The following is a 15,149-nucleotide window of genomic DNA, read 5'->3' on the forward strand; positions in this document are numbered from 1 at the left end:
AAGTGGTTTGAGCTATTTCCAACATCTATTCCAGCCCATGGCCGATGCACCCCTCATGCTTCTGGATTTTTTCTTTTGGCGAATATTGGACGCTGCCTGAGCTACAAAAGCAGCCTTTACAATAAGGGCGTTGGCAGCCTCATCTGGGTCTACAGGAGTATACTGACGGTAGGCTTCCTTCAGGCGTTCCAGGTAAGCCCCTGGGGCCTCTTCATTCCCCTGCACTACCTCTCTGACCTTCACAAAGTTGGTGGGTTTCCTGGCTGCCCTCCTCATACCATTTAACACGTTCTGGCGGTAGGTAGTGAGGGTGTTCTGGCCACCAGTAGTTTGATAATCCCAATTCGGTGTGTTTTCAGGGTACTCTGCTGCAATAGCTGGATCCTGCACTCCCTGCGCTCTCATGTGTGCTCGGGCTTCAGCATGGATGCGCCTAGTCTCTTCTGTGGTTAGCAGCGCATCCATTAAATACTGCACATCATCAAAGGTGGGATTATAAGTTTTAAAAATCCCTTCAAACAGCTTTATGATTTTCGCTGGGTTTTCCTCAAATGAAGGATTTTGATTTCTCCAATTACAGACATCTGCACTTGAAAAAGGTATATGCTGGACCGTGTAGGTCCGTTCTGCTGCTGCCCCATTAGCTCCTGGAGGTCCCGGTGGGTCATAAACCCTTCGGAGGGGCATTACTCCGGCTGCCTGATCCCTCCTGGTTTTCTCATACTGTCTATGAGACATAACTTTCTTCGCTGCCTGTCCCCACTTACGTTGCCATCTCTTTCTCTTGTCAGGGGTGCAGCATTCTGCTGCCTCAACTAACAAGGGACTCACATCTAATTTTTCCGCATAGGGGCTTACGTATGCCGTAATGCGTTCCTCCTGTTCCGTGGTCCACCTCATATTCTTCTCAGTCCATCTTATCAATTCCTCTATAAATTCCTCATCATCTTCTTCCTCCTTCTTTTCCTCTAACTCATCATTCATTAACAAGTTGCTGTCCCTTTTTTCTAGACTTGGTGCAGGGCTTGCTTGGGCCTGGGGACCGGCTCCTCCCGGTGCCTGGAGACCTGGGCCTGGGGGATTTGCCAGAGGGGCAGTTGGTGGAGCATAGGGTGGTGGCGGTTTGATGATTCCCCCCTCCTCATCTTCTGGGTCTGGTATCACCGGGGGCTTTTCTGCCTTCCCTGCCGGTCGAACTGTACAGATTGTATTTCGTGGGGCGTCGCCTTGGCAGGCTTTCAACCACGGTGGATTCTTTTCTACATTGGTTTTCCAAGTAGAAATATAAGGGATCTGGTCTGTGTGGACCTTCAAGATATTTTGATATAGTGGGCTGATTAGTTGCAAATCAAAGCTCCCCTCCGAGGGCCAGTTAGTTTGTTGGGGGCCAATCAACTTCACACAATGTCCTCATCCTCTGTCTTCTCAATTTGAACCCCCAATCATCATGCTTTGTGGCCGCTTTCCAGTTCTTTAAAAAACATTCCAGAGGACTACATTGGCTTGCCCCAGACCCCATTTTTTTTTTTTTTTTTCAGATACCCCGCACCTAATGGGCTGTAAATTCTTTCACACTCCACGCACTACAGATTGTGACCTGCCGAGGTCGCCCTGGCAGAAAATGCACAACCCTGCAATCGCTCGGCCAAGGGGAACGCTAGGCCCCGGCCCACACTTGACAACAATTCAGTCACTGGGGTATCCGACATGTAACATACAAAACACACCCCAATATAATTCCAACATGCAACACACAAAACACACCAATACAATTTCCCCTCTGTTTCCCTTTTACCCAACCTTACTGGCGGCAAACTACTGCAATCGGCCAGTTCCCTTCCTGGCGGCCCTCTGCACAACCAGGTGAGGCTTGATCAGACCTCGCCCCCCTTTTCCTTGGGGCCCACGCCCTTTCCCTTGGGCTTACCGTTTTCCGCTGCGGATTCCCTCCTGGCCAGTCCTCTTTCCTCCCTCGACCGAGGTCCCTACTCAGGAGCGGTGTGGCCGGTTTCCCCCACGAATCAGTAGGGTGCGCGCTGAAGCCTGCAAACTCCGGTCCGAGCTGTTCACCTGGTCGAGCCTGGCTCTTCCCGGCCCCCCTGGGGTGGGGCAGATTTCCCAGCCAACGCACCAAGCTGTAGGCTTAGGCCCTTTACTTTGCCAGAGAATTGCTTACCCGCGTCCCCAGGACCGAGAAGAGAATAAAAAATTCCAGGAAAGTTTCTTCTTTGGAGAAAAGAGTTTTATTGCAAATCTGTGCACAGAGACAGTCAGCAGAATATAGTTTCTGAAATCTGACTGTGTTGTTACCATGTTCAGCAAGCATTTTTATACCTGAAAGCATTCACCCTCCTCCCATACCTCCCCCCAAAACTTCCCCAATCAGCTTGGCAAGTTTTCAACTCATTCCCTTTTAGGGCATATCAATATTTGCTGGCTAAGGCTGCTAGCTAAGCACTTCCTCTGCTGGTTAAGCATTTTCTCTGCTCAGTAAGCACCCCCTCCCACCTTCTTGTACACGTGTCTTTCTTTTGCTAGCTAAGCATTCCCTTCGTATCTCTTCTTATCTTGCATTACTTAAAGCAGAAGCAAAGCAGGAAACATCTTGCTAGTGGTTTTTAGTTGACAGCAGTTTTTGGCTAGGCAGGAAACGACCTTCTGACCTGTAGCTAGCATCAGCAGTTTCAGATAGCTGGTTAGACAGGAAACGGTCTCCTGACCTGTCTGATTTAGGCTTTGCAAATAACTGCATTTTTGAGTTTGAGCTTGTGTAGCCATCCTAGCAGAGTGCCGGAATTTACTATGTGTAGATAATATTAATGATTAACCGTTCCCCTCTCCCTTCATGTAAATAATACAATTTTGTACTTATCTTTGCTGTGTTTTACACCCTTGATATGCTCATCCTGAATTATTGCTCTTGTTAATGGTTCCAGGCAGAGATTAAATAATAATGAAGAAAGAGGACATCCTTGCTTCGTTCCTCAATTTAAACTAATCAAATTCGAAATTCTTCCATTTGTAACAATTCGAGACGTTGGGGTTTTATAACTCATTTTAATCCAATTACAGTATTCTATAGGGAAACCAAATTTACGTAACACAAAACGTATGAATTCTTTATATATTCTGTCAAAAGCCTTTTCCGCATCTAATGGCAATATCATAAACTCCTCTTCATCTTTGTTTAAGTTTATCAAATCTATTGTTAATCTGATGTTATCTGTAGCTTGTCTTGTTTTTATAAAACCTGTTTGATTATTAGGTATCAAGTCTTGAATAACTTTTTGTAATTTTGCCGCCAATATTACATTCAAAATCTTTGCATCCACATTCATTAATGGTATTGGTCTATAATTTGCACATTTAGTAGGGTCTTTGTTAGGTTTTGGTATAATCATTATTAAAGCTTCATTGAATGTTGTAGCAGATATACCTTTATGAGCTATTTCCTTATAGACTTCTAGAAGTCTGGGGACTAGTAGATTTTTGAATATTTTATACCATTCCATAGGAAAACCGTCTGGTCCAGGTGATTTCACATTCTCCATTGTTTCTATACCATTCTCAATATCTAATATATTTAGGGGTGCTGATAGCATATCTTTTTATCTTCTTCAATAGTTGGTATTTTGATATCTTGAAAGAAGTTCTCCATCTCATCCTCTGATATATTTTCTGGCCCTTCATATAATTTTTTGTAGAATTAAAAAAATTCTTTATTGATATCTATTGATGAGGTCGCTGCGATGTTATTTTCATTTCTTATTAAGATTATAATTTGGTTCGCTTTCTTTTGTTTTAGACGATTAGCTAGAATATTTGTCGGTCTTTCACCCTGTTCCCAATAGATTTGTCTTAGACTTAGTAGGCTGAACTCATTTTTTTGAGCTAGTATATTATTCAGTTCTAATGTTAGTTGTATTCTTTCATATGTAGCATTAGATGGGCTATTTGACATATCGCCCCATAGTGTTTTTAAATAAATTTTTAGATTGTTTTAATCTTTGCAGCTTGGCTTTGTTGGCAGAGAAGGATATTATCTTCCCTCCGATGTAAGCTTTATATCCTTCCTAATCCACCAGTCTTGCCGTTTAAGATTTGTAGTTATTTTAAAAATATATTTGTGTTTCTTGGGTTATATATTGAAGGAAGTTTTTTTCCATTTAAGAATGATATATTAAAAGGATCCACTAAATTCCACTGTATCATATAGTTATTAATTGTCTCTCTAACCTTTGTCCTTTTTTTCCTGGCTACTGATGTGGTATCCATCTGTGGATCTAAAATTTCACTAAAGTCTCCACCCATTATCAACTGCTGATACGATAGGAAGCTTAATCTCTTAAAGCAATTGTGAATAAACTTATGGTCATCAGTGTTTGGGGCATAGACATTTACTGTTGCTATTTCTGTCCCTTCTGTTTTAATTACAATTATTAAGCATCGACCATCTTCCTCTTTTATTATATCTTGTATTTCATAAGGCCAGCCTTTCCTAAACAAAATTGTAACTTCCCTCCACGACCTTCCTCCAGTCCATAAATCATTAAATAGGTTTTAATCACCTTTATTTTATGCTTCTCCTTGCATTCTTGCTGTGGAGCTTCTCAGCATGTCTGGAGCCCCATCAATGGTGACCAACTGAAACTCACCCCGGGGTTCCCGCTGGGTCCTGGCATGGCCCTAGCCTCCCAAGCAGACTTTGGACAAGATCCGAACCTGCAGACTCCTTTACCGGAATACCCTTGTACCTGGAGGGGCAGGTGATGGCCGCACCTCCCCTCCCCCACATCACAATAAGCCAATGCCTAACCGCCAAACCTTACAAAGTTGTGACAATTGCTAAGAGGTAGGCGAAAACCAAGAGGCCAGTACCAATTTGCCAAATGGAAAAAATTCCTACTCAGCCCCTGTTCCAAAACAGGCGACCAACGAAGTCCAGAGCAAGGCCAAAGCACAAACCTAAATCGAGGGCGGGTGTTTGGCAGCATAAACCCAGGTAACCCCCCCCCCGCCCCAATGCCGCGCCGCTGCCTTTTAAAGCCCCCCCCCCTTGATCACACCACCACTCCCAAGGAAGGGGGGCTGCACCTATGGCCTGTGCGCAACGCGGACCCTCAATGAAGAGGATCCGATATGCTGAAAGAAATCCTACTTACATGCTCTCTCTACTCTCACAAGCACAGAATGATCCAAGCATAGGAGATCCCCAGGCCTTCTAGAGCTCTGACGACCAGTGAGCAGAGGGAGATGTCACAATGAACCTTGTGATGCAGCACCCCTGGGCCCTGAGAAAACCAGCAGCCACAAGTCCTGCTCCTCTTAAGGGACGCGACTAAGTTTTCGCATATGGTTTTCTTCCATGTTCCACTTTTATAAATATGCAGAATGTGCCTATTCCTTTCGGTTCCAGCTGAAGCTGTTCCTGCACCTTCGGAGCACTAGCTATCTCCTACACCTGTCCCATACCCTCCAACATTTCTCCCATGCAAATAGGAATGTCTTATTCCATGATGATGATGATGATGATGATGATGATGATGATGATTCTGACTGGGTTGTCCCAGCCACGCTGGGCAGTTTCCAACATATACAAAAACATAATAAAACATTGAATGTTAAACACACCACTTCAATATCATGTCCCAATGCTCTAAGGTAGAGCTTTTCAGACCGGCAAGAGCCAATGGATCTGCATAGGTGCAGGGCCCAGCCAGTAGGGAATCAAACGTATGAATATTCCCTGTGTTAGAGGGTAAGGGCTGCAAATATGTGCACCAGGTAGGGGCATGGTGTTCATCAGCCACGACACCCACATTCCTGCAGTTCACCTGAACTGGGCAGGGAGGAGTGAGGTTAGGGCTGTGCAGACACACAGGTGGAGCCAATCCAGCTCTCCCGCCCGTGTCCACTCACAGCCCCAATCTCACCGCTGCCCCATCTAGGAAAGCTGCGGCAGCACCTGTATTGAGGGTGCAGCTCTGCCCCATGGCACCAACCACGACTGATCAGGGCAGACATTTATTTCAACGCTAGCATGGTAATTTGGGCTTGTTCTGAGACTTCTGGAATTCAATGAAAGGAGAAAAATAAAAGTAGGCATTCCCTATTTGTTTTCTACTACACAGCTATGGTGTTGCTAAAACGATCCCAGGCTCCTGTCTTCAAAGCTGATAGACCTTTTAATTTTCTCCTTAGGCAAGCCAGAACAGGTAAGTATGAATCAAATTTATCCGTAGAAGCTATTATGATGATAGCAAAATATTATTGCTTTCTTTAAAACATTATATAGATTGGAAGTCCATAAAAGTTCATAAAAAGAAAGAAAGAAAATGAATATTGGGGATTGCTTTCTTGAAAGCATCACCACACCCAAGATGATAGAAACTTGTTTTAAGTTAGCAGTTTCTGAAATTTATTTTAAATCCTTAACGTTTGGGAAATACCCAGGTTCTGAAGTGATTGTCGGAGTGAATAAATACCAGTTGGAAAAAGAAGAGACTGTTGAAGTTTTGGCAATTGATAACACTTCAGTCCGTAACAAACAGATTGAAAAACTTAAAAAGGTAAGTGTTAGAGATTTAATAGGTGAAGTAATATTGACATTATAAATCAGCATATAGTGTTTTTTTATATTTGTGTCAAACCATATTACAGTTAAGAATACTTCTTAATATGCTTAGGATCACTTTGACCGATTGAAATAATATGCATTTTCCATATTGCATGATCACTCTCTCTCTCTCAGAGAAAATAGCATTTTAATACTGTTCTCTACTCCCTTCTTTGCTGAAGCCCCTCTCTTGTCCTGTCTGTATCTATGTCTTGTAGCTGGGGAAACCCAGCCAGATGAGTGGGGTATAAATAATATGTGGTTGTTGTTGTTGTTGTTGTGTGTTGATAGCTATTAAAAAAATTACATACTTTAATTGCTCACAAATGTAGTATAACACTTCAGAAGCTGAACAGTTGACAAAGTCAAAGGTAGTAGTTTATTTCAGTCACAGCTGGAGGTTATATAGCTAATAATTTATCCTGTTTGGGCTTTTTTACCAGAATAGGCAAATACATTATCAAACTACTATTGTTGATTTTGAACATTCCTGATTTTCATAAACAAAGCTTTGGTGCTTTTCGCTTCTGGACCCTTCATTTTATTTTAAATGTTACCGCCTTCCTAAGTTGACTGCTAGAATTGTGTTAGAAAACTGTACTAAACCTGTTTAGTTTGCAGGCTGAACTTCATCCTCCCAACACACACACACATATTGGACAGATGATTAATTAGCATTGATGGTCAGGGTGTAATTTTTAGAAATAAATAATGGCATGTGTGTGCAATGCTTGGGTTTGTTCTTTTTCAATGATAGTAGATGTCAGCAAAGTTCCCTGATTGGGAACCTCTTAGACGCAAACAAGTGAATCTGCATCTCTGTGAGGGTTTCCTATTTGGGGGCTTCAGAGCGTATCTGTTTGCATTATATCAAAGCCAATGAGTGATAGTTCCTTTAAGTTTCAGGAGTGACATTTATGGCAAGATAGATAAACTGCTGGCACCAAGGAGATGTACTGATATAGGTCTTATTGAAGCTGGTACTCTAATAAATATTGATTACATGAGTCCTCTTCAAACTCTTTTTTACAAAACAGTCTCTATTACTTACTTTCTCATTTACTTTGATTATTTATATCCCACCCTATAACCAAAGCTCTCTGTGTGGCTTGCAATATAAAAACAGCACAAATTGTATAAAAGGAACAACTTAAGCAGAACCAGGGAGCCCTATAGAATTATGCTGCAAACAGTTCTTGGCTGTTGTAAAGTTTTGCTTTTTGTGTCTTTCCTTGAAGGTGAAAGCTTGCAGAGATGAAGTTGTAGCTCAGCGTTGTCTTGCTGCCCTGTCAGAATGCGCCGCCACAGGCCAAGGCAATTTGCTGGGCCTAGCAGTGGAAGCAGCACGTGCCAGGTATTGGGGAAAATCCTGTGCATTTAACCAAAGGGTGGTTCACAGCATCTCTCCCAGGCTCTGACTAACTCCCTGTGGCCCTGCTCTGGCAGTGCATAAGGAATGTGTGTGACTAGAGAGATGTTTTCGATGGTGGAAAGGCCCAGATTTAAAAAGCTGTGGGAAGTCAGTCTCTCAGCCTGATTTCCTTCACTGAGGGGCAAAGGGGTGGGGATTATGAAGCTAGATCATCACTCTGAGTTCTTTGCAGGAAAACCAGGAGAAAAAGACAACAAATTTTTAAATAAATAAAACCTGAATAAATATCTAAGGGGGGAGGGAAGCCAGAAGCAGCCATAACAAATATTTTGCTCCTTTATATTCTCAGTGGAACATTTCAAGACTGCTGTGGGGAGGATGACTGGGAAGTCAGGGTCCACAAGCCCCATTGTATGTGCTTAGCTTTGGGTCCACCTAAGGCATCTCCTAGGAGCGTTTAGCGTAGCTCTACTGAACATTAATATGTTGATTCAAGCCAGCAGAGCCAGCGCAGTCCAGAGGAAAATTGGCCACCCTCCAGGTGCCCGGCTTGAATCCTTGTTGACCTCCCTGGCTGCATTCTCCAGCAGGATCAAGGCGAGGTCTCTTCGGCTATCCTTTTCAACGTGAAAAGAACACACCATTCCTCCCCCTCCCATATCCAGGGGGGGGAAGAGACAGACAGAAATATATTTACATGTCTTTATTTCTGTCTTTCAGCAGTACAGAGAAAACATGTCTGTACACTCTCATCACAACTGCAGAGTGAGAGATAACTCCACCCATGTACTTCCAGTACAGGGTCATGTGACACTCTGAGCTAACATCCGGCACTCAGTGCACTGAATAGACCGTCCCTGGTTCCCACGGTACATTCCAATAACATCAGCTTCCTGTTTACCATTCCAGCCACCTGGAGCTCGCTTCTGCATTGCTCCTTTTTCGTAACATAATACACTGTTCTAACTTCCGATAGGGGACACGGGTGGCGCTGTGGTGTAAACCACAGAGCGTAGGGCTTGCTGAATGGAAGGTCAGCGGTTTGAATCCCCGCGATTGAGTGAGCTCCTATTGCTCGGTCCCAGCTCCTGCCAACCTAGCAGTTTGAAAGAACGTCAAAGTGCAAGTAGATAAATAGGTACCGCTCCGGCGGGAAGATAAACAGCATTTCTGTGCGCTGCTCTGGTTCGCCAGAAGAGGCTTAGTCATGCTGGCCACATAACCCAGAAAAACTGCCTGCGGACAAACGCCGGCTCCCTCGGCCAGTAAAGCAAGATGAGCGCCACAACCCTAGTGTCGTCCGTGACTGGACGTAACTGTCAGGGGTCCCTAACCTTTTTTAACTTCCAATATTGCGGAAAGTTGAGATTAAGTTTGCAATGCTTAGATTATTGTAATATGAAACTATTGTGACAAGTGCCATTGAAATAGGTGCTGAGTTTTTATTTCTTTCTCTTGAGGTGTGTTTACCCAACCTTAATGTTTGGGCCGCATACATTTTTTCAGATGTACAGTTGGTGAAATAACGGATGCAATGAAAAAGGTGTTTGGTGAACACAAAGCCAGTGACCGCATGGTGAGTGGAGCTTACCGTCAGGAGTTTGGGGAGAGTGACGAAATTGCTCAAGCAATCAACAGGTAAGGTGTGCTGTTTCTATGGAATGGATTAAATCAGATGGTGTGCTACCAGGCTTACAAATTTTTGCATGCTACGAACGTATGTCCCATCTCACTTCCAAAGTTTTAGAGTATTTAAACTATACAGTAGTTTGTATTTCACAGAATTTCTTACACTTCTCAAATTTACTGCACTAATGCTAGTTCCTGTCAGCTGTGCCCCCTTCCCTCCGGAGTAGATTGAGGGGGGCACAGGAGGCAGAGGAGGGAAGCCTATCTCACAGGCAGAAATCCTAGCACTGATGGAAGGTATTCATTTGATACTGCCCTCTGTAATTTCTGCATTTCTTCTATCTTCTCCATTTTTAATTGGGGGATTACATTATTTTATCCCCTTTATAAGCCAACCATTTTTACTTAATAAATGTTCTTCCAAATTTTATAAAGTCAAACAATTACCTTAAAGCTATTACCTCTTTGCATGTGTCTAAAATGAGTTGATTTTGTTTTGTTAATGCTGGGTTTTCAACCTTACTATGTAAGTTATGTTTGTTGTTCAGGTTTGTTGTATCTGTTCTGCAAATTCGCTGTATTTATTAATTGGTTATGGGAAGTATTGTAAACGAGACATTTAACAAAATTAACTCATCGCCTTTAATTTAAGGCTGTTGATGATGAGGAGAACCTGATAAAATACCAGGCTGCGTTCAAGGTGTTACCAGTAGTATATAAAGCCCTTAACACCTTGGGACCAGTTCACCTGCAAGGTTGCTTTAACCCATATTTTCCCACTCAGCCACTTCATTCTGCAGAACTGGCATGGTTACAGGTACCACATAATACTTGTTAATAATAATATCCTTCAGCGTAGCCACATCTACATTTGGAAACTCCTTTCCTACTGACATCAGGCAAGCACCTCTGTTACTCTGTTTGGTAAAAACATGCTTGTTTTGAGAGACCTACCTAAGAGAATAGTGATGTGTGTTTTAATCTGTGTTTAGCGTATCGCTGATTTTATTTTTTCAATATTTTGAAAAGGTTGTTTTTAGTTCTTTTTACTGCTCATTTTATTGCTTTTATGAAATAAATAAAGCAAGCTCAGCATAATTTTGCATCTATTATATTAGGAGTTACTAGAATTTTTTGGTGTTATTTTAATGTATTCCCTGTTTTTTCCTTTTGTTCCCGATTTGATTCAATCTCATCATTACCAAAAGGAAGGTAAATGAGAGAGATTATAAAATTTCCATATACACATAAAACTCCATACTACTAATAGAATTCAAATGAATATAGATAAATCTTTAAAAATAGAAGACTTTTTGTGGTAGTCACAGCTGTCAAGATACCCTTAAAAATGCAAATTTTAAATTCAGAGTTAACAAGTTTGTGGAACGTGAAGGTCGGAGACCACGTCTTCTTGTTGCAAAAATGGGCCAAGATGGCCATGACAGAGGAGCCAAAGTGATTGCTACAGGATTTGCTGACCTTGGGTTTGATGTGGATATAGGCCCACTCTTCCAGGTATTTAGTCTCTTCCATTCAAATTTTTATTTGTTTGCTTGCTTGCTTGCTTGCTTGCTTGCTTGCTTGCTTCTCCTAGCAGTTAAAATGTCTGATGCTTGAATAAAGGTTGGTTAAAGGTAAAGGGACGCGGGTGGCGCTGTGGGTAAAACCTCAGTGCCTAGGACTTGCTGATCGCAAGGTCGGCGGTTCGAATCCCCGCGGTGGAGTGAGCTCCCGTCGTTCAGTCCCAGCTCCTGCCCACCTAGCAGTTCGAAAGCACCCCTAAGTGCAAGTAGATAAATAGGTACCGCTTTATAGCGGGAAGGTAAACGGCGTTTCCGTGTGCGGCGCTGGTGCTGGCTCGCCAGATGCTGCTTAGTCACGCTGGCCACGTGACCCGGAAGTGTCTCCGGACAGCGCCGGCTCCCGGCCTCTTGAGCGAGATGAGCGCGCAACCCTAGAGTCGGACACGATTGGCCCGTATGGGCAGGGGTACCTTTACCTTTACCTTAAAGGTAAAGGGACCCCTGACCGTTAGGTCCAGTCACGGACGACACTAGGGTTGCGGCGCGCATCTCGCTTTACTGGCCAAGGGAGCCAACGTTTGTCCGCAGACAGTTTTTCTGGGTCATGTGGCCAGCATGACTAAACCGCTTCTGGCGAAACCAGAGCAGTGCACGAAAACGCCATTTACCTTCCCGACGGAGTGGTACCTATTTATCTACTTGCACTTTGACGTGCTTTCAAACTGCTAGGTGGGCAGGAGCTGGGACCGAGCAACGGGAGCTCACCCCGTTGCGGGGATTTGAAACGCCGACCTTCTAATCGGCAAGCTCTAGGCTCCCAGTAAGTCATCTGTAGGAATGGTTTTATTTATTTTTTGAATATATTTTTGTATACAGCTTTGAGGGCCTCAGGCTTTTAAGCAATTTATTAATTTGTAAAATGATTTTGTAAAAAATACATGCAGCTATTGTTTCAATTTCCTGTTCACACCAAAGGTAACAACCAGAATATGTTGTACTGGGATGATTTTACAGATTCCCGAGTTGGAAGATGCAGTGGGTTAGGTGGCTATGTTCCTCTCTGTACTCTACTTTCTGGGCACCCATACAGTGGTACCTCGGGTTAAGTACTTAATTCGTTCCGGAGGTCTGCTCTTAACTTGAAACTATTCTTAACCTGAAGCACCACTTTAGCTAATGGGGCCTCCCGCTGCCGCCGCGTCACCGCCAAGCGATTTCTGTTCTCATTCTGAAGCAAAGTTCTTAACCCGAGGTACTGTTTCTGGGTTAGCGGAGTCTGTAACCTGAAGCGTCTGTAACCCAAGGTACCACTGTATTGTCTAACCTAAATGCCAGCAGCAGCCTTCAGCGGTGCATGCTGGTGTCTAGTGTTTTTTTGTCACTCTTCTCTATGAAAAAAGAAGCGTGGGTCTGCATGCAGTGTTAGGTTTTATGCATTCTTCTTTCCCATATTGTTTGACACTTCCTTTGCTTTCTCTTCCTAGACACCCCGTGAAGTGGCCCAACAGGCCGTAGATGCGGATGTGCATTGCGTGGGGGTGAGCACCTTGGCTGCTGGCCACAAAACCCTTGTTCCTGAACTCCTCAAAGAGCTGCATGCCCTTGGCCGCCCAGACATTCTTGTCATGTGTGGAGGAGTCATCCCTCCCCAGGTACTGCGCACCACCATCACAAGATGGCTTGTTGTGAGATGATTAAATTGTTCCCAGTGAGGTGGGGTCTCCATCTACTTCCTCCTCCTCCTCCTCCTCCAGGCAAATGAACACCATTGAAAGGCTTTTAAAGTAACATCTAGCTATTGAAATGTGGAAATCCTTCAGCAAATTTTGGAAAGCGTTGTAGTTTACAGGTTTAGGGTTCACAGAACAACGCAGTTGAAAAGCAGCCTCCCAAAAGCTTTCTAAAACTGCCAATATAATCAAATAATTTAAAAATCACTTTTTAAAGTTAAAAATATTCATAAGCATTTTAAGAAATGAAGAAAAAAGGGACTAGTTTCCTTTACTGACATAGAATATACCGTATTTTTTGCTCTATAAGACTCACTTTTTCCCTCCTAAAAAGTAAGGGGAAATGTGTGTGCGTCTTATGGAGCGAATGCAGGCTGCGCAGCTATCCCAGAAGCCAGAACAGCAAGAGGGATTGCTGCTTTCACTGCGCAGTGATCCCTCTTGCTGTTCTGGCTTCTGAGATTCAGAATATTTTTTTTCTTGTTTTCCTGCTCCAAAAACTAGGTGCGTCTTGTGGTCTGGTATGTCTTATAGAGCGAAAAATACGGTATATAATTTTTTCTTCTTCCAGAATTTTGTTTTTTTCCAGGGGGTGGTGGGGCGTTATAAACAAGAATAATGTTATACAAATGAGTACAGTGGTACCTCGAGTTACAAACGCTTCAGGTTACAAACTCCGCTAACCTGGAGTTACCTAAAGTTGAGAACTTTGCCCCAGGATGAGAATGGAAATTGTGTGCTGGCGCAGCAGCAAGAAGCCCCATTAGCGAAAGCACACCTCTAGTTAAGAACAGTTTCAGGTTAAGAACGGACCTCCGGAACGAATGAAGTTCGTAACTGGAGGTACACTGTATACTGTACCAAGTTTTCTTATGTCATTTGTATATCACAAAAATAGCATAATAAATGTGGGAAAATATCCAGAACATATGTTTCATTATTAGTGGTCAATGTAGAAGTTCTTGTTTCATGAATTGGTTTAAACAGTTAGGAAGAAGGGAAGAAAGCGCTGGAGGGGGAAATGGAGAGTGGAGTGGGGTAGAATTTGCTTTTCTGCTTCGAATCTCTTGACCTTGGTATACGGTAATTGTTAAACCTGGCAAAAGATTCGTATAGAGCCACAAGTCTCTGGCTGTCTTGGAGCAGAGGTGAAAATGTTCACCACTTTTGATGATTTCATTCTTTATGTTAGATAGGATAACACCTAGAGCAGAGATTGCTTGAACCTGTAGTCACTAGGACTTTGCACACATGGCAGAGTTTGCACAGGTGACAGCATCACTGCTTTTCCCCATAGCTAGCATACAGTCGTACCTCGGCTCCCGAATGGCTTGGGAGTCGAATGTTCTGGCTCCCAAATGATCAAAAACCAGAAGTGAGTGTTCCAGTTTTTGAACGTTCTTTTGGAAGCCAAAAATCTGACGGTGCTTCCACTTGGCTGTAGGAGCTTCCTGCAGCCAATCAGAAGCTGTGCATTGGAAGTTGAACGTTTTGGAAGTTGAACAGACTTCTGGAATGGATGCTGTTTGACTTCTGATGTACGACTGTACTAAGTTATTTTCCCTTCTCCATGTGCGCCACCTCCTCACTTGCCATCGCTAAACCCTGCTCTTTTAGCATGTGTTCTGCAGAATTTTACTTTACAAAGTTTGCATGCATGTTTTATGTCTGTTTTTCTCCTGCACAGGATTATGACTTCTTGTATGACTCTGGTGTTTCCAATATATTTGGCCCTGGGACCCGAATCCCAAAGGCAGCTGTCCAAGTTCTTGAAGATATTGAGAAATGCTTGGATAATAGGCAGCAATCTGTGTAAACTTCTGTCTCATAACAAACTTTGTATCTCATGGTGAATTTTATAGTTTGTGTTGATGCATTATGATCTGTTGATAAAAAGAAGGAATTTTTGCGAAATCATCTGCAATGTCTGGTGTTGCCTTATGCTTTCTAAGAAAGTAGGAAATTATCTGCAATATTATTACATATGTAAAATCTATCAAAGAATCTAAATGAAATGAGTAAATTTTAAAATTTTGCATATAAGACTCCATTATATCTGAAATACACTTCAGATCTTTGGAAATGCAAATTACAATTTAAAATAAATGTTACTGATACAGAAAGGTGGTGAAATTTTGTCCTGCTGTTTCATACTGTTTGTTCACATGCCTCTTGCCCTTTCGGTCCAGTCTCGTTGCCCTAGCTTTGTTTGCTTGTCAGATTGACAAATATCCAATTCCTACCCCTGGTAGTCTACCTTTTTCTTTTCCTGCTCAATA

At 42.9% G+C, this 15,149-nt stretch overlaps 1 protein-coding gene across 1 annotated transcript; it reads left to right on the top strand.

Annotated features, from left to right (window-relative positions):
• Positions 1 to 6,380: 6,380 nt before the first annotated feature.
• Positions 6,381 to 15,005, top strand: LOC128409916 (methylmalonyl-CoA mutase, mitochondrial-like). The gene is made up of 6 exons (XM_053380455.1): positions 6,381 to 6,569; positions 7,855 to 7,970; positions 9,495 to 9,626; positions 10,985 to 11,132; positions 12,625 to 12,792; positions 14,558 to 15,005. The coding sequence occupies exons 1-6, from the start codon at positions 6,381 to 6,383 to the stop codon at positions 14,684 to 14,686; spliced, it is 882 nt and encodes a 293-aa protein (XP_053236430.1). The 3' UTR covers positions 14,687 to 15,005.
• Positions 15,006 to 15,149: the final 144 nt, after the last annotated feature.

This window comes from Podarcis raffonei, chromosome 3 (genome assembly GCF_027172205.1).
Source record: "Podarcis raffonei isolate rPodRaf1 chromosome 3, rPodRaf1.pri, whole genome shotgun sequence".
Taxonomy (NCBI): domain Eukaryota; kingdom Metazoa; phylum Chordata; class Lepidosauria; order Squamata; family Lacertidae; genus Podarcis; species Podarcis raffonei.